The sequence below is a fragment of the Lissotriton vulgaris genome, chromosome 3_1 (genome assembly GCF_964263255.1).
Source record: "Lissotriton vulgaris chromosome 3_1, aLisVul1.2, whole genome shotgun sequence".
Classification (NCBI taxonomy): Eukaryota; Metazoa; Chordata; class Amphibia; order Caudata; family Salamandridae; genus Lissotriton; species Lissotriton vulgaris.
Window position 1 is genome coordinate 635870473 of NC_141689.1, and position 26018 is coordinate 635896490.

General features: G+C 46.5%; 1 protein-coding gene across 1 annotated transcript in view; it reads right to left on the reverse strand.

The window, feature by feature from the left end:
- Positions 1–26018, reverse strand: part of SKIC3 (SKI3 subunit of superkiller complex) — a 1256060-nt gene that overhangs the window by 1053268 nt on the left and 176774 nt on the right. Inside the window, exons 5-8 of the mRNA XM_086960925.1 lie at positions 22811–22886; positions 9798–9938; positions 8712–8810; positions 5959–6067 (exon numbers count right to left, since the gene is read on the reverse strand). Of these exons, the coding sequence (XP_086817051.1) occupies positions 5959–6067; positions 8712–8810; positions 9798–9938; positions 22811–22886 (425 nt within the window). The remainder of the gene's footprint in view (positions 1–5958; positions 6068–8711; positions 8811–9797; positions 9939–22810; positions 22887–26018) is intronic.

A 26018-nucleotide genomic window follows, 5' to 3' on the forward strand; every position in this document is an offset into this window, starting at 1 on the left:
GAATGACTCTCGTTATTATGAGGTACTTAATGGTAATCCTCTAGATAAATTAAGAATCAGTATTAACATCAAACTCAAGGAGTGGTATGACCTGACTCTTTTAGATAATGATGAATATAACTTTTTGATTATTTCGGCACCTAGAGCGCCCTGTTTGTATACGTTGCCAAAAGTCCACAAAAATAGAGACAATCCACCAGGGAGACCGATCATCTCAGGGATAGGTGGTCCCACTGAAAAGATCTCGCAGTACATTGATGTATTTTTAAGACCATATGTGCAATCGTTGCCCTCTTATATTCAGGACACTAAGCACGTACTCAATATTATGTCAGACGTGACATGGGAGGAGGGGATGTACTTGGTAACATTAGATGTGGTCTCTCTCTATTCTAATATAGAACATTCCCTAGGTATTACGGCAATTGAGACCTTTCTCAACAAGAGACCAGTTGAGTTTTTTGAACACACGGGGATGCTGTTAAACATGACTGACATTGTCTTGAAAAATAATGTGTTTTTATTTGATCAGAAGTGGTACGGACAGCGCCTTGGGACCGCGATGGGTTCCAGATTCGCTCCGTCTTTTGCTAACCTCTTTATGGGGTGGTTTGAGGCGGAGTGGATCTGGGGCCATCGGGGACGAAGATGGATGGAGTATATCCAATACTGGGGGAGATATATCGACGACTGTCTCATGATCTGGACTGGTTCGCTTGCTGACCTACATTGTTTCTTTGATTACTTAAATGGTAATGATGTCAATTTACGGTTTACTACCAAATATGATGAGAGGAGAATAGAATTCTTAGATGTTGAGCTATTTGTGAAAGACATGAGACTCTGCTCGAGGATGTTCAGGAAAGATACGAGTTGCAACGCAGTTTTACATGCAACTAGCTGTCATCCAAACTGTCAGAAAAGATCTATTCCCTATTCAGAGATGACCAGAGCAAGGAGGAATTGCTCGGAAGACGAGGATTTTGAATTTAACTTACAGGATATGTCCAATAGATTCATGGCCAGAGGATATAACAGAGAAGTAATTGGCAAAGCTAGGAGGAGGGCTAAGAATCTACAGAGGCAGCATACTCTAGCAAGTAAAGAGATTACTGGTGACCGTACAGATAAAGTGAGGTTGATCACGCAATATAATACAGAGTCTAATACGTTATACTCTATCATTAACAGACACTGGCATTTATTGAAGGCAGATAAAGACTTACTGCCATTCATAACCACGAAACCTTCTATTGCGTACAGGAAGGGCAGGACACTAGCCAATGATTTAAGCCCAAGTTATCCCACCAAAACCAGGAGAGAAGTGTGGTTTGATGATCTTAGGAAGGGCTTTCATAAATGTGGGCGTTGTAACTCATGCAGATGGGCAGAGAAGAAAGTACTTCGTTTCAGTTACAATGGCTCAGACACATATGCCATAGATGTATTTATCAACTGTGATACTACTTATGTTGTATATGTTATTGCCTGCTCCTGTGGTCAGATATATGTGGGTAGCACCATTAGGAGACTGAGAGATAGAATGGTAGAGCATTTCCGGGCATGGAAGAATGGTGACACCAGATACCCGATAGCAGCTCATAGTGTACAGCACCATGATAAACAAGAACAACACCAATTCAGTTACCATGGAATAGACCATGTTGCAGTAGACCCTAGAGGAGGCAACAGACAACTTAAACTCAGAAGAAGAGAGGTAATCTGGATTATGAAGCTTCGGGTTGCGAGTAGGGGTTTGAATATTGACAATGAGTATCAATATTACCTGGGGCAGGACTAACTATGTCCATATTGATGTTTCTGGCCTATACATGATACGTTGTACGTGATATACATAGAGGAGTAAATTGTAATGTACTGTGTCTGTTTTGAACGTACCTGTTAACAGGGTTGAGAAATGATGTATCTTTGATATTAACATTATGTAATGTCTCTCAACTGTGTATATATACTGCCGATAGGTACTTTTCCTTTCCTCCATGATTTGCCAAATATTACTGTAATGTACGTTAATATGTTTGGTGTATGTTATAGTATGCACACTCGTATACTTGTTATGTGGTGTTATTGTCTTTCCTTCCGTTGGCATGGAATCCACCTGTACACTTTTTCTTTCTTTATTACCTGTATGCACCATGTAATATGCCTGGCTACACAGGGTGTTACACTATTTAATTTGATTTTGGACCCGACTATGGAATGCATGTGTATAGCTTTCCACATGATTCGATACTGGCTTACTTGTCATCTTATTGGATGACTGTATTAATGTTTAGAACTCACCGAGGCCGCCTACTAGCGCCTCGTTCCTCATCCACCTTTTCAGCCGTGGACAGTATGTATTTTTTGTGGGTGATAGCGCCGAGAATAGGCAGGAATTTATACTTTCCCGAACGAGAATGAAATTTTGCGGTGACATGCTACTATTTATTGTCATCCGACATGTAAATAATAATTAAATAACACGGAGGATATAATAACATAAATATTGTCACCTCTCTACTATTAGACTATGCACACACTTAGACGAATAACACGCGGGTACACCATTACAAGATGGCGGCCGCGGATTTACCTTTGAAATAGACATTTCAATATGGCGCTTACAGCAAACGCCGGAGTACAGCGAAGACACTTGCCGCTGAACTACAGGTGAGTGTCCTCGTATTTGGTGCCCGATACTAGGCTCGTGATGGGGTAAGAACTGTGTCCGAAACCGGTTTCTTAACGGTTTCCTTCGTGTTTACAGGTCGGGACTTTGATGTTGTTCCGGACCTGTTCTTGAAGATTTTCGGTGAGATTACTACGTGGGGATAATGGTTTAGAGTATCTGTGAATGATACTTAGGAGGCTACCACTCACAACTCTCTTTCTATGATTTTGTTCAAAGGTCCTTGACTACATAGACGTGACTTACATAACAGTTATTATCTATTGGTGCGGATTTGACTGGGGACCGGGCGGAACTTTAGAAATACATAGGTGAGAATGTACTTAGTCTATTATTATGGACTCGATTAATAGCAGCATGTACGTGTACAGTGAATATTTATATTTTCACATTTTTTAGCGCCCCAGCATACAGAGACCTACATTATTGGAGTGGGTGAGTGGAGGTTTTATATTAATTTCTGTAGGGTATGTTATTGAGATAAATAAATAGCTTGTTCACACTCGTTCCATTGTATGGTTACTTTATTTTAGAAAGATTGTGACAGTGAAGATAGGATATTCCAGTTGAAGATAAAGTAACAACAATATAGTGGGTGAGTTATTGACTTACGCCCTAGTGGGGCATTCCGCACGCAAACTTAAGTTGGGTCTACTGTACTGGATTGGACGCATATTGTCTATCAATGACAGCAATATTGTACTTCGTCGCGTGATTTTTGCTCTTTAAACTTCTGGAGCTAATATGTTGGCTTCTGCTAGGAACGTAGGGAGCGGTTGAAGATATATATATATTTTAGTATATCTCAGTAATGTCTGTTTCTTACACCATTCAGACATTGGTCGGAAATTGTTGGAGTGAAGACCAGAAGTCCTAGAGAGGATTACAAATATAGAACTTCAAGGTGAATTTGAGACTTTACTCTTATCACTCTCTTCTGTTATTGGCGCATAGGGTACACACCGTTGGTTGGTGATCCTTGACTGGTGTACTTCTTCTCTCCTATTTTTCTCCGATCTGGAGCCTACACATCTGTTGCACATAAAGACTTTTTTCGGTGGTGATGGGGGACTATATCTTGCTTTCCCACAAGTTATTAATATGTATGATTCTAATACAGGGCCTTTGTATATTGTGTTTCAGCCCTGAGGAAGTCTATGTGTGAAATGTACACACGACGAACCACGTGTTGGCAACTTGACCTTCACCATTTGAATTGATGTACTGAAGAATTAATTATTGGATACTAACTTGGAACATTTTGGAATTAAACTCTGAAGGACAATCTAAGGACATTTGCTATATTATTTGTGGTTTGCTGATTGATTGGAATCACCAAGATAACTTGATTTACTGATTATTAATAATTGTGTGCTCAGGGGCATATGGTATTGTACTATTTCTGTTTGTTACGGAAAGATAGGGGTGTTGGATACACGCCCTTCCCCTAGATGCACCTAATCTAATTAAGGATATAGATAATACATTTTCCCTGATATTAAGAGGAGCGCCCTGAGTTTGCTTGTATCCCAACATTGAAGAAACTTTGTTCATCATCCTTTCAGAGACATTGGATGTTGTTAATGTAGTTATATGTTTTCGCTTTTTGTTAATTTAAATGGATACAAACTACGAAATGCATTTTTTAATTGAATAAACAACAACATGATGTGTGAATTCTACAATTGTGTAATACAATATAATTTATTATTAGGAATTGAACTTCTCTTATAGCTGTGCGGCCAGCCATCAAGTGAATTGTCACTTCTTTAGGTTCCACAAATGTTCAGCAAACCATGGTCCACAAGCAAGCCTAACTTAATACAGTTGCTGAGATGAAAGAGGGGTCAGAGGCACCCCAGAGCAGTAAAACAACTACAGCAGGTACCCCACAATAGAACTGCATTAGACTAGTTGCCTGCAACCACCTCAAACCCTATTTATCAGGTATAAATCAACAAGGACACCAAGTAAGGAGCAACATGTGTAGCTGATACATTACAACTCTACAGAAGAACAATAGCAAAAAAGTCACATATATTGGCAATGCTGACTAAATAATTCCAAAACAGTTACATATATTGCAATGCTAGCTCAAATCAGTTACAATGCAGTAAGGGTAAGAATAATAATAATTCTACGAATCAATATAAAGTAGGACCATAGGCCACATGCCTTTGGTCGACTTTGCTTTGGCAGCTAGCACCAGGAGACCGCTTCAAACGATCCCTGGAAATGGCACAGAGGGACAGCATTTGTGGGCAACTGCAAATTTGCAAGACAGAATGTCCATCACCCCTCCCTTTGATATACTAAAAGCAGGCGTGCACAATATTGTGTTCCTTTCATGTGCCAGCTGTTTTCGTTGTACCATCAGTGTCTTCTTTGACCCAGTATCCTCCGACCTCCTCATAACACCAGCTTAATCTCTGTCTCAGTGGTAACTCTGCTGACCAATCGTCCTTCCGATGCCTTTGAGCTAATCTTAGGCTTGTTTGGGTCAGAATTACCCAAATTGTATGTCTCCCCCAATCCACATGCCTTGGCGTAATACAGTGAACATCTTTGCAACACATATAGCTTTGTCTACTCGGCTAAATATATCTAGGTAGTAGCAAAATAAGCCTCACAAGATATTTTGCCATGTCAGTGTGGTACATGGGCTTTTGCATGTCATTTCACTCATCAGCACTGCTTAAGCTAATTAACCTTTTGAAGTCACAATGTTTTCAGCACTCTCATTCCTATACACTTCACAAGAATCTGAAGAGTCCTACAATATAATGGATGCAAGAAACAAAAAGCAATTACTGAAAACAGATGACAGTCGGAAACAGCTCATTCAAGTTGATTCCGCCAACCATTCTGCCACTATAAACAGACTCCATACTGACAATTCCCTAAATACAAAATCTCACATAGGAAGAACCAACAAATAATAACGATATATCACCCTTCCACTATAGATGTAGGAATACAAAAGACACCTTTCTTTAACATATGACCATACAGTCAACCCAGTCTGGAAGTAATCAACAAGAAATAACACTACAAAAACAAGCAGATGTCTCTCTCAACTCGCATAACATTAACACCCAAAATTGTTCTACTAAATTAAGTAAGGACAAATCAAGAGATCTGTGATCATTAAGAAGAATATTAGAGGAACAAAGAGCAGTGAAAGGGTTAGGATTCTTATGGTTCTCAGCAGCTCAATTGGTCACACAGGTTAGTTGATAAAAAATGGAAATAAATAGATAGCTTACCGGTTTGAATGAAGTTCAGGCCAAGGACTTCTAAGGGATAGCTCAGCTTGGGGTAGAGAGCCATCATATCTTCACACGCTTCTTTTAATTTCACGTTCTCATGGGGAGACTAATACAATGAAACACATTCAAAAGGCTGGAAAATAATTCGCAACTAAACATACACAGCATTCCATTTCAACTAAGTCTGCTCTGTTCAGGCATTTAAGAAGAATTATAAAATAGAGTCGATATGATTTGAAACATCCTGTTAAAAGAAGCATTGGAAATTAAATAGCCCTCAAATTTGTTGGAGTTTGAGCGATTAGCACTGCTAGTGAGAGACGCTTTCGCAGTGCTGCCGGCCATATTAGCACTGCGGCCCTCAGTGTAAAAAAAATTTTTAAATGCCCCACCGCACACTGGCATAGCTAGGCTTCATCGAAGACAGGTTTGGGGGGGGAAGGGTATGGGGGGCGCAGGGTAAAGGGTTGGAGGTGCCAGCGCTTCATGCGGCCGCGACGGCCGCAGGTTAGAGCAGGGGGGTGTTGTGCCAATTCTTACGCCTGCATTTAAGAGAGGGGGAAGGGGGTGGCAGCCTCCACCCCCAAAATTGTGACGCCTGGGGCGGTCTGCACCCCCATCAAAACCCCCACCCCACAGCGACACCACTGCCACCGCATGAAAACCGGCCGCCACCCTACAGACAGTCCGCCCTGTGTTGTACAATCTCAGTCATTCTTGTGCATTCTTACGATATGCAAGTCTGGCTGGGAAGATGCCCCAAACTCTTTGTGTAGTCACTGCCTAGAAGTACTAATTCACCAGTATGGCTGCTCTTCAGATACTCCCAGTACTGTTAGTATCAACACTTACCCCTTGCTGGCACCGATTCTTTTAGTCCGCGTTTGAATAGGCTACATGCCTTCCTTAAGAACTGAGTCAGCAATTTTTGGGAGGTTGGGCCTATCTGCTTGACTTCTGGGGCTACTCTTGCTCTGGTAATAAGCTGTGTGTGCATGCCTACCGTCTCAGTGTTCCATGCCGTCCTCGGGGGACTTTGGCTTCGAAATGATTGAAGTCTAAAAAAGTTAGTGTTTTTCTAATATTGTTCTCCTTCAGTTCAAAACTATGTTGCATTAACCCCTTCTGTGCTCATGACGGAACGGTTCAATCATGAGTCACGATGGGCATGGGCATGTGCAGCCCATCAACTCCCCACAAACAGGGATACACCTTCAACACCCCTCGTGGCAATCCCGTGAAGTCGGCGCACACAGTGCGTGTCGTGATCATCGAGACGCGCTGGAAGCCATTTGCTTCCAGGAGTCCACAGGAGCAGGTAGGGGTTTCCTGCTCCGAAGGGGTGGGGGAGGGGGGGGGGGGGGGGTACTTTGTGCATCAGGGAGAGGAAAGTATTTTTTCTCTCCCCAGAGGTCTCTTTGCAGGGCATTTCTGCTGCACGATCGCGCACAGCATCGCGATGGTGCAGCAGAAATGCCCTCACTAGGCACCAGGGATTTATTTGATTGTAATGGAAGCGACCCCTCGGGCAAGGGTTGCTTCCAAAGGGGGTGACATTTTTGGCCTTTCGAGGGCAGAAAACCCCACTAGGCACCAGGGATTCAGTTTTTCACATATCACAAAGAATATCTTTCTGAGGATTATTATCCTTTCAAAACAAGCTTTTTCACCTGAGTAAAACATCGCAATCCAACAGGAAAGCAAGTAACTGATTTTGGGATTCATGTTTCAGCCCTTTCACAGTGACCTCACATCCATACCCATCTGGAACATACAGAACTAATGTTGGATTGGGACAAATGAAATCTAATGAGTGGTGCTCGACTAAAAGCACTAGCAAGGTGAGGCAAAGAAAAAAAACAGGCTTCATTTTCAGAGACCAACTTACACAAAAGGCACCGAAACAATGGGAAACGAATGGTGTAGCCCAAAAAGAATAGCAACCAGGCAGAGCCACTTGATTAAACATGACGGCAGAAATGATATTTACTCAAGTTTCCCTCCCCTTTTTCAGCTCTCTGCATATTTTCCCCTAAATTCTACTTGGAAGTGGGAGTAGAGGTATTTAACATTGGTATATGAGGGCTGCTCTTTGCCCTATTGTTTGGCTAGCCCCTCTATATATCAAAGTTTCCCAATTAAATTTACTGTATCTTCCTTTATCCCATGGGGCTACAAAAATCTGACACAAATCTATCCTTCATGGACAAATTTAAAAATGGACGAAATGGACAGTCACTGGCCCTCCAACTAAAGACCATAGTAAAAATGAACCTAAAGAATACTATCGGACTTTAAATGCAAAATAGACCAGCATACTGAAACAGAATCACAAACAACCATAGAGCCCAAAAACCTCACAAAGCCAAATGAATAACCATGACAATTAAATATCACAAAATGTGTGCGGCATTGAGAACAAAAAAAGCAGAGAACTACTTCCAGAGACCTTCAAGCAACAAAATAAAAAAACTGGTCTGCAGACATAGCAAAGGGTTTGGCCACAATGAGAGTTCTGAATATAATATTAGGGCAGTTTTACGAAAGTCTCATTAATTGAGGAAAGAGGGTAAAAAAAAAAGGAACACAAACAATTTAAATTTTCTCAAATTGACAAGTGCTGCAGAAACAGGACTTATCTTTGACATTTCAGAACCTTTTTCCTTAAATAGGGGCAGAAGAGAACGAGGCTTGGGGTGTCTTTTCTAAGTACGACAAATTAAAAAACCATGAATAAAGAAATATCTTACCTGAGACAGACAGTGAATAAAATCTTTGTAAATACGTTGATGGTCATCACTAGGAATCTTTTCAGCAGAGGTAAGTGCTTTCTCAAATGCGATCAGCAGCTGAAAAGTTGAAAATTAATTCGTTTTATTGAGTTTTTTACATAGTTATGCAAACATCTATAATATATAATCAACTGTGATAAAGTATGTATTTCTATCTAGCTTATATTGGTTTTATCTACTCTAGCTTCCCTAATTCTTGGGATTTCATTACAAAATTGAGGAATTTTTTAAGATGCTTTCATGTACGGTGTGTATGCAGAGAAGCTGTCAATCCACTGTCCAGCTCATTTAATGTGATGTTCCAATTTCAGTGTCAATAATTGATGTCAACAATTTGAGACAATAAAATAATGTAACGAAAAAAATGGAGTAGGCGTTGCTAATGTAATACACCCAAAGGTCTCGCATTTTCAAAGTAAGCACAAAGAACCTTTGCATTGCTCCCATGCCTGTATATTTTGCCAAAAAACAATTAAAGGGGACAGTTTACTACTTGGAGATGGAGTTAGGGGGAGATGGTGATAATAGAGGCACAAGTCCAACTTCAAGAAAGCAAAAGTAGACCTCTCACAGTCACACACAATCTACCGCCTAACATCTTCATAACAAGATGCAGCTTATTTGATGGCAATTCCTAGCCTTCATTATTCGTTTCAGACATCCAGCCCACCAGAAGGAAGACCGTATCTCACGGATCTTCCAAGATAAGAGGTTAATAATAAAAATAGTAATAAAAAATGTCAGGTTCTTTTTAGGTAGTCCTATGAAAACAGTGTTGGCTATAATGGTAATAAGTTAGCATTAAGCCCTTCGATGCTTGTGATGGAACCATTCCGTTATCAGTCACGGTTGGGCTGTGCTGATGACGGAATGGTTCCGTCACGAACACACCCATTTCAACGAGGGACAGCACAGGAGGAAAATTCCTTTAGGTGTTAAACAAAAAAAATAAACATTAAAAAGGATATAAACAAATGTAAAGTAAAGAAAAGAGCAGATATTTGTATTTAAATATTAAAGAAGGACCGGAACCGGGAGTATTACCAGTTGCCGTGTTTCATTGTCCTGGTTGTGTATAGTATTTGCCAGTAGTTGAATCATTCTTTTCCATAACTGGTGGAGTTCTTCTTTTTCGGCACCCTCCTCTTCCTTTACTGTTATCAGTCTTTGCCACAATCGACCAATCTGTCATTGTTTGGAAACAACATACCTCATTACCATATGGTTACAATATTCACCACCAATATTGCTTCCGAATAGGCTAATGTTTAGGATTAAGAATTTAAAAAATCCAAGATGTAAAGCAGGGATGATAAGAGAAAGCCAAACAAATTCACAAAACAGTCAGGGCATTACAGAATGTGATGATAAAGGCTCATGGCAAAAGCACATCCCCCTTCTGTCAGAAGAAGGGGGAACAAAAATGTTTTCCCTAGTTTTCAGTTAGTATTAACCCTTCAAAATGAGGGGCATGTTTCCAGATAGGCAAGACAAGATTAACACCAAGCTCTAGGTCTTGTTTATGCAACAGAAGCAACTAGAGAATGTGAAGGAATGAAGCAACAAAGACAACTAGAGGGTGGTAGGAACGTAGCGAAAGGGGCAACTGGAGGGTGGGAGGAACGTAGTGAAAGGGACAAGGGGAGTGTTGGGGCTTGGCCCTTTTTGCAAGGTCATCCCAGAACTTATTGCCTTTCTACTGTATTTTCTCCGACCTGTTGCTGGTGGTTTTATGACTCTGGGCACTTTATCACTGCTGACCAGTGCTAAAGTGCATGTGCTCTCTCTTGTAAACGTGGCAAGATAGGTCTACACCTGTTTGGTATATTTAATTTACCAGTAAGTCCCTTGTACAGTGGTATCCCACATACCCAGGGCCTGTAAATGAAATGCTACTGGTATGCTTGCAATGCTGCTTGCGCCACCCACTGAAGTAGCCTTTCAAACCTGTTCCAGCCCTCTGCCATTGCAGGGCCTGCATGCGCAGTTTACTGCCACCGTAACGTGGTATATAAAGTGGTAGCCATGTCTGAAACTGTGTGGCATTTCCTGGTAGAGACAAACAGCCTATTTGGTTTCTCACTACTGTGAGGCTGCCCTTTCCTTGGTTTGCATTGGGGATTCCCTGATATGTGCTTCAGTGGCAATTCATGACATGAGAGGAGTAGCTTGACCATGTTTGGAATTGTTTGGAATAGTATTGATAAATCATGCTTATTAGTGAAAGCAGATTTATTATTAAACGTTTTTGAAATGCCACTTTCAGAAGTGGGTGTTTCTGTGTGCTATGTGACTTTGTGCCGGTAGTGATATTAAGAATGATATTTTGACCACTGGCTCCATTTGGCATAATTGACTTCAATTTCTGTGCTGACTCTATTTTCTGTGACAGACTCCATTTTCTGTGCTCGCAAGTAGCTGCAAAGTGGGGAGGGGATGTTTTCGCTCTTTACTTGTTTTTGCTCCTCACCAATCAGATGGAACTGGAACATGTTGTGTGGGATACATGCTTGGTACCTTTAACCCTTTCGATGCTGATGACGAGCTGGGCTCGTCATGGTGCACAGTGGTCGTGTGCTGATGACGAGCCCAGCTCGTCATAAAACAATGAAAATAGCAATTTCCAGCACAGGAGGGGAATTGCCTAAGCAGCGAAGGTGTTAAGGGCAGAGATTGTTGCCAGCAGAATGAGTGCAATGTACAGCTCTGTCCGGGAGTCAAAATACAGAGGCCTGGCCATTTTCTATCTTGACCTTGACAAAGATCAGTACGGTCAGCTCGGTTTTTCGTAACAGTAGAAAGGGGGAGAGGTTTCTAAAACCTTCGCCTCATGTTAAGTAAAAGGTATTAAAAGGTGGGGAGTCTTTGCAGGCAGCTGGGAGCTCACTTGTGGAGTAGAAGTACTACCACAAAAGAATCTGGATTTGAGTCCCGATCAAACTCCTTCCTGGGCTGTCGAAAGGCTTCTCCAGCTTGAATTGGCAAGGATGTTGCATGATCGATTGTTGAGGTGTTACTAACTTTGTGTAAATCATTTCTAAGTTTCTATGCTCTTTACTACATGTATATATACAACATGTTATTCCGTTTTTTTGCCCAAGTTACTTGATATTTGGGAGTCTGCATTAACCAATATATTTTGCCTTCCTTTCCAAAATATTGAATGAATAAACATGTGTGTGGCACTTTAAATACAAATGAATTTGTTTTCTTGCCTCACCTTAAGAGTTTGCTGGGTCTTGTTTTATTGCCTTGTCTTTTGGAAGTGCTGTTTTACGTGTATTATTTAAAGGTGCAGCAGTGCATTTGCCTCCTATAGGGAGTGCAGGGTTTAGGTGAACAAGTTACTTACCTTTGGTAACGATATATCTGTAAGAAACATTAGTTAGTGATAGATTCCTTACCTTAGAATAACCCCCAGGTGTGAGACTGGATCCAGAAAACTTTCGTCAGCCGTACCCCTGCACGTCGGTAGGCACTGTTGTACGGCTCTGCGTACATCGTTGGCGTCGTAGTCACCGAAATGACATCGCTGGAACTACTTTGATGCGCCCACGAGCCCTGACATCAGTTCTGTACACGACTTTCCGCGCCAGGAACGCAGAGCTGTGCAAGATACCGACCACTGGTGCTTTGAAACTAGGGCCCTGAAAGAGGTGACCCTAAACCTAACAGTAGAAATCAGTTCGCAGAACGGGGAGGATGGGTGGGGCGGTAAGGAATCTACCACTAACTAATGTTTCTTACAGATATATCGTTACCTGAAGGTAAGTAACTTGTTCATCTGAAAAAAACACGTTAGTGATAGATTCCTTACCTTAGACTAGATACCCCAGCAATACCAACCCCGGTGGTGGGTCTGTGGAACAAGAACACACACCAGAAAGTCACGGAGAACAGAACGGCCAAAGAAGCGGTCTCTCTGGGCTGGACTGTCAAGGCAATAATGCTTAGAAAAAGGGAGGTGATGGCAACCAGGAAAACTGTTTTCAAAGTTAATAAACGAAGAGGACAGTTGTAAAGCAGCTCAAAGGGAGCGCACATTGTAGGAGAGTAGGGTCTGCTTCCTATGGTCACCCCCACTTTTTGCTTTTGCTTTACTGGTTTTCGACTTAGATGCGACTGTGGGCCTGCTAATCAGACCCACAGCCCAGATGCACTCTCTCTAAATTCAAGCCATGTACTCTAGGTACATACACAATTGGGAATTGGGTCACCTTGTCAGCCCCTGTAAAAGTGTACCTTAGGTACTCAGGGCATAGGAGTAACCAAGGCCTACCAGGGGCTGCAGCATGTATTGTACCACCCCTGGCTGGACACTCAAATAGACACAACTGGCTGATCACTCAGCTGGGGCAAGGTCGTGTAATCACCCCTTGCTTAGGTGTGGTATTCCTATACCTACTTACATATTGACACATAGTAACCTATAAGTCACTCAAATGGCAGGCCTTAACAATCCTGAAGGCAGAGTGCTTGGTTATGTGAGAGATCGTGCTCTAGCATGAGCTGAGCCTATCTGCAGCTTTCGGAACCATGTCCTTATAGCTGTTCTATGATATTGCCATACCATATACTCTTAAGTGCATTATAATCCTCGCGGTTAATGCTAACTTTGGTTTGGCTTTATCAAAACATGTTGTGTAAGGTGTCATACACTTTGGAATACTACCGAACGCAAGTTCTGGCGACGGGGGTAGCATTCCACCCTTCTAGAGAGAGAAGACATGTTAGTTCTGACTATCCTGGTTAAAGTTAACCAGAGCCCCACCATAACAAAATGGATGCTGCTGCCACAGACACAAGTCTGACCTCCTGCTGCTGGGAGTCCTTCCAGTCACGGAGGTGTGGACAATAGGTTTCCTGCTTGGGGAGGTGCGAGCACCACCCCAGACAGGAGGATGTGTATTGGGACAGGGAGGGCTGAATAGAATCAGACACTGCCTGGAGCACTCTAGGTGCTCCATGCATACCCCAGTTCAAACCGGTTCCTGGGGCACTCGAGCCCCAGCTCTGGCGCAAAACTGCACAAAGGAAAGGGGGTGTGACCACCCCCCTTCCTGGTCCCACCCATAGGAGGGACCTAGTGACCAAACCAGCCCCCTTTAGTTGTATAAAGGTAGGAGCTGACCCAGGAGACTTTTGAATAATCCTGGAATCGACTGAAGACGAAACTCTGGACCCTTCGACATTCACCTGAACTGAAGACTGAAGAAATCTCCCTTGTGGCCAAGGAGTGACCACCCTGGGCAACCAGGCACCATCCAGCAACTCGACAGCTCGCTTTGTCCCAGTTCCTGCCGGACCCAGAGCACAGAGCCTGACAAGACCTCGACTCCCGGATCCCTCTGACCCCACTGCACGACTCCAGCACAGCTGAGCCCCGTGGAAGGCGTTTGGACCCGTGGAAGCAGGTAACTTGGAAAGTCTTCCACTTGCTAACAGCGCAGCTCCTGAGGCCTCCTCGAAGCTGTGCCCTGGGGACTGAGACACCCCGACACCGAGATCCACCTGCACTGAAGACCAGCCCCCCACACTCCACGAGATCTGCGTGGGGCCCTTCTGCTTGTGTTCTGCTCGGCGCGTTGTCCGGTTGCTGGCCCGTTGGCTAGTAGCCCTCTGACGACGATCCTTTTGAGAATCCACCGCTGGTCTGGTTTCTCCAGACTGGCACTTGCTTCCCTAAAAAGGTGAAGTACCTCAGACCCTCCTGGTCTGCACCAGAAGCTCTTTGTGTATCCTGCGTGGGTTGCCTTTGCTTAGGCTTGTTGGCTACGATCTTGAAGCCGATCCCTCCATCTGCGAGAACCTTCGTGGGACAGCTCTTCTCCAGCACCTGGTCGTCCTCGACGCCTCCTGGTCCACGTGGCTGCAACGACAAGCTTCACCCCACCACCCTGATTGCTCCTCGACGACGTCTGGTTCCTTCCAGGTTCCACCCGGTCACTGGCTAGTGACCTAGACTCTGTCCCCTCTGCTTTCAGGTCTTCTCCAACTCAGATCCACCCTTGGATCCACCCGGACATCTTCCTCGTGGTCGCCTGCAGCATCTTTCTTCACAGGCTCCATAGACTTCAACGGCGAAACCCGACATCTTCACACCTATGCACCCGCTTCCTGTGGGTGAGGTAACGCAAGTACTTCGGTGCTCTCAAGGGTATTGACTATCCAAGTATCTAGGTTTTTAGTTGTTTCCTTCTAGCTAGACCGGAAGTGTCCAAAACCTTCATTTGCTTACCTTCTAAGTTCCCATTGGCTTTCTATTGACTCTCGCGTCAGTGTACTGACACTGCACACGCCGCCTGTGGGCCTCCTACTCCTAACCTAAGGGTCAGATAGTGTAGCCCCAGCGATTCCCTAGGCCTCTTCCTTTCCCAAGTCGTGGTTCCTATACCACTTACTTAGTATATGGTTTTACGTGCCCCTAGGGCCTAACTGTAAATTGTGCTATTTAAAGTATTTCTAAGTGTAACTTGTTATGTGCTTTTGCCTCTGATCTCAAAGAGTGCAGAGGAGTGTGTTGGTAAATAAATACATATATATTTTATATATATCCTGTGTGGTGTCATTTCATTTGATATTCAAGGGGTTACATATGGTAAACCAGCTTGCTTTACACGCCCTCAAGAGTCTTTTAGCCTAAGACTGTTCTGTCCACGCTACCTCTAGGATAGCTGGTCTATAAGGTTAACTTTACAACCATCACCATAAGGGTTGTTTGGACTGGTGCAAGGTGTTCACTAGAATAGTGAACATCATATACGAGGCCAACTTCTCACACACATCAAATAGGTAAGAATCAGATTAAAGTCCCACTGAGGCATTACAAATGGAACAGGGGGGAAAAGGTGAGTAATGCATTTGAGAAATCAACTTACAACAGGGGAATTGAAAAGAGAGGGCTGATCAGGGAGCCTGAGAAAGGCCGAAATTGCAGAAAGATAGCCCTAAAGAGCAGAGTCCTGCGGCGCCAGAGAAAGAAGAAACAAAAGGACTTCTGAAAGAGGGGCAGAAAGGGGATCCACAGCCTCTGCTGTGCACCATGCCACAAATCTTTTCCACCTGCAGGCGTATACCGATTTAGTGGAGGGACGCCTGGCTGCCAGAATTATATGACAGACTTCAGGAGGAAAGTCAACTGTCGCCGCTCAATCTCCATGCATGTAGGTGGAGGCTGGACAGGTTCGGGGGGAGGACCGTCCCCTGCTTCTGCGACAGAAGGTCCGCCCGAAGAGGCAGTCAGATCGGGGATCCATGCTCATATGAAGTAGCTCAGGAAACCAAACTCTTCGAGCCCAGTCTGGAGCCACAAGAATGACTTGGGCCTAGCCGCGCCTGATCTTCTTCAGCACTCTGGGTAGAAGTGGTATAGGCGGAAAAGCGTACAATAGACCGCAGCTCCACTCATGACAGAAAGCGTCGCCGAGCGAGTGCTGCCTTGGAAATTGCAATGCGCAGAAGTGATGACATTGCGCGTTCTCTTTGGTGGCGAATAGATCGAACCAAGGCTCTCCCCACTGTTGAAAGAGGCCTTGCACAACTGAGGTGGCATGGCTTGAGGGGTATTCTCGAAGGGGAGGGAGTCGCCCCGTCGGACTATCTGCACAGCCCACCTGTCTGAAGTGATGGTGCGCCAGTGGGGGAGGTGATAGCGAATCTTGCCACCCACTGGTGTGTGGTGGGCCTTAAACACCGGACTAGGAATGTTTGGAGGCAGTGACTGAAGGGGAGGTGGTGGACTGACCCGCCCGCTGGCCCCGTGACCCACCTCTGCGGGTCCCACGTCCCCAGCTGCGCTGAGACTGTTGCTGCGCAGGCCTGTGGCTCTGAAACAAACGTGTTTGGGCGCCCCTTCCGTGACCACGAAAGGAGCGAAAAGCAGAAGCAGTGCGCGTGGCCGAAAGGCCTAAGGACTTGGCCGTAGCCCGTGAGTCCTTAAAACACTCCAACGCACTGTCTGCCTTGTCGCCAAAAAGGCGAGTGCCATCAAAGGGCAAGTCCATCAGAGTGTTCTGAACATCCCAGAAAATCCAGTTGTCCTCAACCAGGTGTGGCGGCGTAGCGCCACTGTCGCAGGAAATCGCTCTGCCCAGCGAGTCGGCAGTATCAAGGCCACAACTAATCATTAACTTGGCAGCGTCTCTCCCCTCAACAATACCTTGGGAGAGCATCGTCCGGGCCTCCTCCAGACACTGAGGCAGCACCTGGGCAACTGTGTCCCATACAGAATGGGATAGCAGCCCAAGAGGCATGTAAAAATTTTCTTCCCAAATTGTTCCAGTTTTTGGGATTCGCTGTCCAGAGGTGCGGAAGGGAATGGGCTAGGGGACGCATAGGCTTGAGCAACCAAGCTCTCAGGGGTAGGGTGTTGGGAGAGGAAAATAGGGTCACCCGGGGCCGGGCGATGGCATCGGCCACATTCTTATCCACAGGAGCTCTAGTGTTAGGCCTGAACCAGGTGCCCAAAAGAACGTCCGAAAGTGCATCATTAAAGGGCAACAGATGATCCGCAGAGGAAAACACCGGCCGAAGCACTTCTATCAGGGGGTTAGTCCTGACGGCCACCGTAGTAAGCTCGAGGTGAAGATCCTCGGCCGCCCTACACAACACCACAGAATATGTACCACCCTCCTCCGTAGCAACGGTAGGAGGAGATAGTGTGCCAGGTTCTAGAGTAAATTTAAGGTCACCTGCAACCTCCATTTCCTCGTCCCAGTCTGGGTCTATCTCACATCGGGCTGCGAGAGGGTCCTCAGACACCTCCCAGTCCTACCCGTCCTCAAAAACCTGCCGGGCAGGTGGAAAAGAAGGAAGTGGATGGAGAAAGGGATGGAAATCCCCCATCGGTGACGATCGACACCGGTCCGGCACCGTCCCCACGTCGGGGTGGAAGCCGGGGATGGCGTCAGTCGGCAAGCCGGCTGGCGGCGGCGCAGTCAACGGAGGTCGTACTAGACCAACCGACATCGGCTGGGATCCAAGCATGGATCCATGGGGGTCTCTCGCTGTCGAGAACAGTGTCGACGACTTCGGGGACAGAGCAGAGGGTGGGAGGGGGAATAACCAGCAAGGGGAGGGTGGGAGGGGGAAAAAGCAACAAGGGGAGGGTGGGAAGGGGCAAAAGCAACAAGGGGAGGGTAGGAGGGGAAAAAGCAACAAGGAGAGGGTGGGAGGGGAAAAGCAACTAGGGGAGTGTGGGAGGGGGAAAGCAACAACGACAAGGGGAGGGTGGAAGGGGAAAAAAGCAAATGGACAAGGAGATAGAGTGGGAGGGTGGAAGGAGGAAAGCAACAAGGGGAGGATGGGAGGGAGAAGCAACAATGGAAGGGTTGGAGGGGAAAAATGCAACAACGGGTGGGAGGGGAAAAAGCAACATGGGGAAGGTGGGAGGGGAAAACAGCAACAAGGGGAGAGTTTGAGGGAAAAAAGCAACAAGGGGTGGATGGGAGGGGGAAAAGCAACAAGGGGACAGTGGAAAGGGAAATGTGACAAGAGGAGGGTGGGAGGGTTGAAAAAAGAACTAGGGGGAAAAAGCAACATGAGGAGGGTGGGTTGCGGAAAAAAGCAACGAGGGTAGGAGGTAAAAAAGCAACAAGGAGAAGATGGGAGGGGGGAAAAGCAACAATGGGAGGGTGGAAGGGGAAAAGTGACAAGGGGGGGTGGGAGGGGACAAAACAACAAGGGGAGGGTGGGAGAGGAAAAAAGCAAGACAGTAAGGGTGGGAGGGAGGAAAGCAAAAGGGGAGGGTGGGTGGGGGGGGGAAGCAAAAGGGGAGGTTGGGTGGGGGGGGAAAGCAAAAGGGGAGGGTGGGTGGGGGGGGAAAGCAAAAGGGGAGGGTGGGTGGGGGGGGGAAAGCAAAAGGGGAGGGTGGGTGGGGGGGGGAAAGCAAAAGGGGAGGGTGGGTGGGGGGGGAAGCAAAAGGGGAGGGGGGGAAAGCAAAAGGGGAGGGTGGGTGGGGGGGGAAGCAAAAGGGGAGGGGGGGAAAGCAAAAGGGGAGGGTGGGTGGGGGGGGAAGCAAAAGGGGAGGGGGGAAAGCAAAAGGGGAGGGTGGGTGGAGGGGGGTAAAAGCAAAAGGGGAGGGTGGGTGGGGGGAGAAAAAGCAAAAGGGGAGGGTGGGTGGGGGGAGAAAAAGCAAAAGGGGAGGGTGGGTGGGGGGAGAAAAAGCAAAAGGGGAGGGTGGGTGGGGGGAGAAAAAGCAAAAGGGGAGGGTGGGTGGGGGAGAAAAAGCAAAAGGGGAGGGTGGGTGGGGGAGAAAAAGCAAAGGGGAGGGTGGGTGGGGGAGAAAAAGCAAAGGGGAGGGTGGGTGGAGGGAGAAAAAGCAAAAGGGGAGGGTGGGTGAGGGAGAAAAAGCAAAAGGGGGGGGTGGGTGGGGGAGAAAAAGCAAAAGGGGGGGGGTGGGTGGGGGAGAAAAAGCAAAAGGGGGGGGGTGGGTGGGGGAGAAAAAGCAAAAGGGGGGGTGGGTGGGGGAGAAAAAGCAAAAGGGGGGGGTGGGTGGGGGGAGAAAAAGCAAAAGGGGGGGTGGTGGGTGGGGGGAGAAAAAGCAAAAGGGGGGGGTGTGGGTGGGGGGAGAAAAAGCAAAAGGGGGGTGTGGGTGGGGGGAGAAAAAGCAAAAGGGGGGTGTGGGTGGGGGGAGAAAAAGCAAAAGGGGGGGTGTGGGTGGGGGGAGAAAAAGCAAAAGGGGGGGGTGGGTGGGTGGGGGGAGAAAAAGCAAAAGGGGTGGGTGGGTGGGGGGAGAAAAAGCAAAAGGGGTGGGTGGGTGGGGGGAGAAAAAGCAAAAGGGGGGGGTGGGTGGGGGGAGAAAAAGCAAAAGGGGGGGGTGGGTGGGTGGAGAAAAAGCAAAAGGGGGGGGTGGGTGGGGGGAGAAAAAGCAAAAGGGGGGGGTGGGTGGGGGGAGAAAAAGCAAAAGGGGGGGGGTGGGTGGGGGGAGAAAAAGCAAAAGGGGGGGGGTGGGTGGGGGGAGAAAAAGCAAAAGGGGGGGGGTGGGTGGGGGGAGAAAAAGCAAAAGGGGGGGGTGGGTGGGGGGAGAAAAAGCAAAAGGGGGGGTGGGTGGGGGGAGAAAAAGCAAAAGGGGGGGTGGGTGGGGGGGAGAAAAAGCAAAAGGGGGGGTGGGTGGGGGGGAGAAAAAGCAAAAGGGGGGGTGGGTGGGGGGGAGAAAAAGCAAAAGGGGGGGGTGGGTGGGGGTTGAAAAAGCAAAAGGGGGGGTGGGTGGGGGTTGAAAAAGCAAAAGGGGGGGGTGGGTGGGGGTTGAAAAAGCAAAAGGGGGGGGTGGGTGGGGGTTGAAAAAGCAAAAGGGGGGGGTGGGTGGGGGTTGAAAAAGCAAAAGGGGGGGGTGGGTGGGGGTTGAAAAAGCAAAAGGGGGGGGTGGGTGGGGGTTGAAAAAGCAAAAGGGGGGGGTGGGTGGGGGTTGAAAAAGCAAAAGGGGGGGGGTGGGTGGGGGGAGAAAAAGCAAAAGGGGAGGGTGGGTGGGGGGAGAAAAAGCAAAAGGGGAGGGTGGGTGGGGGGAGAAAAAGCAAAAGGGGAGGGTGGGTGGGGGGAGAAAAAGCAAAAGGGGAGGGTGGGTGGGGGGAGAAAAAGCAAAAGGGGAGGGTGGGTGGGGGGAGAAAAAGCAAAAGGGGAGGGTGGGTGGGGGGAGAAAAAGCAACAAGGGGAGGGTTGGAGAGGGGAAAAAGCAACAAGGGGAGGGTGGGAGAGGGGAAAAAGCAACAAGGGGAGGGTGGGAGGGGGGAAGCAACAAGGGGAGGGTGGAAGGGGGGAAGCAACAAGGGGAGGGTGGAAGGGGGAAAGCAACAATGGGAGGGGGTAGGGGAAAGCAACAAGCGGAGGGTGGGAGGGGAAAATACAAGAAGGGGAGGGTGGGGGGCAACAAGGGGAGGCTGGGAGTGGGAAAAGCAACATGGAGAAGGTGGGATGGGAAAAAAGCAACAAGGGGAGAGGGGAAAAAAGCAACAAAGGGAGGGGAGAGGGAAAAAAGCAACAAGGGGAGAGGGAAAAAAGCAACAAGGGGAGGGGAGAGGGAAAAAAGCAACAAGGGGAGGGGAGAGGTAAAAAAGCAACAAGGGGAGGGTGGGAGAGGGGAAAAGGCAACAAGGGGAGGGCGGGTGGGAAGAATCAAGACTGACAACGTGAGGGTGGGAGGGAAGAATCATGATGTACAATGGGAGGGAAGAATCAAGACGGACACCGTGGGGTGGGAGGAAAGTATCAACACAGACAACAGGGGGTGCGGGGAAGAATTAATACAGACAATGGGATGTGAGGGAAGAATCAACACAGACAACAGGAGGTGGAAGGGAAGAATCAACACAGACAACAGGGGGTGAGAGGGAAGAATCAACACAGGCAACGGGGTTGGAAGGGAAGAATCAACACACAACAGGAGGGTGGGAGGACAGAAGCAACATCGACAATATAGACTCAACACTGACAACAGGAGGGAAGAATCAAGACTGACAACAAGAGGGCGGAGGGAACAATCAAGACTGACAGCGGGAGGGAAAAATAAAGACTGACAACAAGAGGGAAGAATCAAGATGGACAAAGAAAGAGCGTGAGGGAAGAATCAAGACGGAAAAGAGGAAGGCGGGAGGGAAGAATCAAGACGGAAAAAATGAGGGCGGGAGGGAAGAATCAAGATGGAAAAAGGAGGGCGGGAGGGAAGAATCAATACGGAAAAGAGGAAGGCGGGAGGGAAGAATCAAGACGGAAAAAAGGAGGGCGGGAGGGAAGAATCAAGATGGAAAAAGGAGGGCGGGAGGGAAGAATCAAGACGGACAAAGGGAGGGCAGGAGAGAAGAATCCAAACGGACAACGGGAGGGCGAGAGGGTAGAATAAAGACGGACAACAGGAGGGTGATAGAGAAGAATCCAGACGGACAATGGGCAGGCGAGAAGAAAGAATCAAGACGGACAACTGGAGAGCGAGAGGGAAGAATCAAGATGGAAAAAGGAGGGCGGGAGGGAAGAATCAAGACGGACAAAGGGAGGGCAGGAGAGAAGAATCCAAACGGACAACGGGAGGGCGAGAGGGTAGAATAAAGACGGACAACAGGAGGGTGATAGAGAAGAATCCAGACGGACAATGGGCAGGCGAGAGGGAAGAATCAAGACGGACAACTGGAGGGCGAGAGGGAAGAATCAAGACGGTCAACAGAAGGGAGAGAGGGAAGAATCAAGACGGACAACCTGAGGGCTAGAGGGAGGAATCAAGACGGACAATGGGAGGGCGGCAGGGAAGAATTAAGACAGACAATGGGAGCCAAGAATCAACACAGACAACGTAGGGAGAATCAGCACGGACAACAGGAGGGTGGGAGGGAAGAAATAACATTTGGAGGGTTGGAAGGAAGAAGCAACACGGACAACATTAGTAACAACATGGACAACAGGAGAGTAAAATCAAAAGCGATTTGACATGGCTAGCAGTGGCCGTATCAAAGAGCTTTCTTTTCTTATGGTAGTTGGGGGGTAGGCAACAAAGTCAATATGTTAAGAAGAAACATGGGACAATGGGAGGTGGTAAGGAAGGTAAAACAGGGACAAAGGGATGGTGGGAAGTGGGAGGGAAGAAGCAACATGTACAATGGAGTGTGGGAGGAAGTAACAACATGGGCAAAGGACGAAAGAAAAAATAGACCTCAATAACAGCGCAAGAAATTGAGGGATACTAATTAAAATCAAGCAATCAGTATTTGGTCCATTCTCCAAATGAAAGAAGAGGAAGTGAAACCAGCAAGTGCTGACAAATTAGGAGGCAGCAAAGAAGAGTGACAGTGACGAAATTGGCAGGCTCCAAGCCCCTTTTAGTAAACAGAATGTCTTGCAAGCAACACTACAGCAGTGTCATCTTTGGCTAGGCCTAAAAGGCAGAACATGGATATAAAATCCATCTATGGAAATACACCTTCTATACGCATGCTAAAATTCTGCTTCGATATCAGGACTATGAAATCTCTTCACATTGTCTGTATACGTGTTTATATTGGTCCTGGATCTCTTAGATGGAGAGATTTTTGTTGCTGTATAAAAAACGAAAATGCTACACAGCTTAAACCACTTACCTGCAAATACTTATTTTCCTGATGATAAAGGTCGACAAGTTTTCTGCACACTTCACACCATTTTTGTTTATCATAACTATAAAAAGAAAGAACAAAAAGTGAATTATTACCAAAGTTTAAACAGTGACGCAAACACTGGCTAGCAAAGATCCTCTGTTAATCAGTGGCATTTGTATAAATGGTTGTCCACAGGTTCATGATGTTTTTGCATAATGTATACTTTTAAAACTAGAAACATACATTTAAATCTCAAAGACTGGACAATGTGTTTTCTTTTTTTTTTACTCATGAATGAAAAGGTAAAATACCACTGTGCATTTAACATTCTACCATCTTTCTCTCTGAAGTAAACTACTGACAGACATTACAGATGTGTGAAATCTATCCGTCACCAGGGAGGCTGAGGCTTATTAGAGCGTATTCATACTTTCATTACAAAAATATAGTACAGGAAATTCAACAGATGCCAGCATCAGATGGGGTTCCTTTGAAACAGGCATAAAATAAGCCGGTATACTTAAGCCCAAAAAATGAGCTCCGGACAGCATTTCAAGCATGATGGAGAACGTGAGGGACAGCTTCTCAAGCAGCCTATACAAATAAGTATGGCAAACTCCATTTTCCCCATCGCAAACTATTAGCACAAGTCCAAACAAAAGCTTCAACTTGAAGATAATTATTACAGAACTACCCAGGTGAAGTTGGATACGATAGTCAACTGTAGTTGCAATTATATAGTGCACCATACCCTTTGGAAGGTGCAAACCAAGATTGAGGGCATGCATCTTTGGGAGTGCTATGGATTTTACAGTGTTTGTCTGTCATGTTGGCTTCAATAGTAGTGTACGATATTGTACATGCAGACTAAAATTGTGTTTTTATTATGTTTAGTTGCTGCACCTATGCTTAAATGTGAAGGGACACGGAGTGAGAGATGATACATGAAACAATAAGCATTAGATGCTAGTGCATGAATAAAGACAATGTGTGTGTTTCCATTGTGGTCTGTGTGAAAAATGTTTTGTGGTCATTTTGGACAATGCTGTACAAAGCATGTAATTGCACCTGTGCATAGGTATAAAATAAAAGTGTGAAAGTAAATGCTGGTGGGAATGCATTTACCTACCAATTCTGGATGGATCTTTATTATATAGTTTAAACAAGATTATTATAGGGCCCTGGGAGTGTCCAAAGGTGTGAAGTACTACCCTTAGCAGGCAGATTCTCGGGTGCTACCTTGGCGCAACAATGGTACGACCCACCAAAATTAGACCTAATTTAGGAATGATTAAACACCCCACACACATGGATCTATGGGACCCATCCAGGAGTAGTGAACGTGCAACCCAAGGAAATCAGACAAAAGTTCTAGCCTTAGCGCCAGGCCATGCCAGACTCTCATCACTGGACCTGGGCTGGATGCCCTCGGAAGAGGTGTTAAATGTTGCAAGTTGGAGGAGTTAAAGAACAAGTTACTTACCTAAAGTAACAATGTATCTATAAGAGATATATGTTAGTTATAGATTTCTTACCTTAGAATTACGAGAGGCGTCAGACTGGATCCGGAGAATTGTTTCTCAGCAGTACCACTGTGGGTCGGTGGGTGGCGTCGGTCGACTCCGGGTCAGTCGTCGGCGTCGTGTTTGCAGGGATAAAGTCACAGTGTCTAATTAGATGCCGCCTCTGCATGCTGATGGCAGTTCTGACACAACTTTCCACGCCAGAAGCGCAGAGACAAAACCACTGGTGCGCTAAACTAGGGCCCTGCAAGGCAGTCCCTGTCCCTAGAAGGCAGTTCTCAGAGCGGGAGTATGGGTGGAGCGGTAAGGAATCTATAACCAACATATGTCTCTTATAGATACATCGTTACAAAAGGTAAATAACTTGTTAGTCGGAAAGAGACTGCTAGTTATAGATTCCTTACCCTTGAATAGATACCCCAGAAATACCAACCCCGGAAGAGGGTCTGTGAACTAAGTTCACACCAGAAAGTCCTGGAGGACAGAATGGGCAAAGTAGAAGTCTCTAAGGACCAGGCAGTAATATCTTGTGAATGTGTGCAAAAATGCCCACGTGGTTGGCGTAGCTCTAGTGGAATGAGCGAGGAGTCCTGCTGGAGGTACTTTCAACACCAAAGAGTAGCACATTTTAATACAAAGGACAACCCATCTAGAGATGGCCCGTTTTTTAATGGCCCGACCTTTCTAGGCACCCACATAGCCAACGAAGAGTTGATTGTCCACCGGGAAATCTTTCGTGCAGTCAACGTAGAAAGACCGCACACGTTTGGGGACCAGACGGTGGAGTCTCTCCTCCTCCTTGGAAGGGTGCAGAGGTGGAAAAAAGGTGGGCAAAGTGATGGTTTGTCCATTGTTAAAAGATGTAACCACTCTGGGAAGAAACAAAGGCCTCGTCCTAAGCACCACTTTTTCCAGATGCATAGAGAAGAAAGGCGACTTAGAAGAAAAAGCTTGGAGCTCACTCACTCTGCGCACACAGGTGATGGCAACAAGGAAAGTGGTCTTCAGAATGAGAAGCCTGAGAGGACAGTTGTGAAGAGGCTCGAAGGGATAGGTTAAGACCAGGTTCAAGTCCCACGGGGGCATTACGAAGGGAGAAGGAGGAAAGAGATAAGTAATGCCCCTTAATAGGAGTATGCTACTTACCAGTATGCATCTGTTCTTGGCATGTAGGGCTGCTGACATTCATATCTGTGCATAGATCGCCGCCTAGTGTTGGGTCCTGATGATTGCACATTGTTGTCCTGGAAGAGTCTTCGAAGTATCACGAGATAGGTGGCTCCTCCCCCGGACTACAGTGCGCATGGGCATCCTTTCTATCCTCAGATTGTTTTTCGCTATTGTGGCAGAGATGGAGTATGATACAGTAAGTGATGTCCATGCTAGAGATTAATTCTGAGTGCTATAGCTGCAACAGGCACCGGGGAGGAGGGCGGGCGATATGAATGTCAGCAGCCCTACATGCCAAGAACAGATGCATACTGGTAAGTAGCATATTCCGTTCAAAGCATGTGGGCTGCTGTATTCATATCTGTGCATAGAATGTATAGCAGTCTCCCCCTTAGCGGTGGTTGCCTGTGCCAGCTGCAGCAGTCTGAAAAAGAGTCTTGAGAACAGCCTGTCCTACAGCTGCTTGCTGTTTGGAGTGTACATCTACGCAGTAGTGTTTGGTAAATGTGTGTATGGTA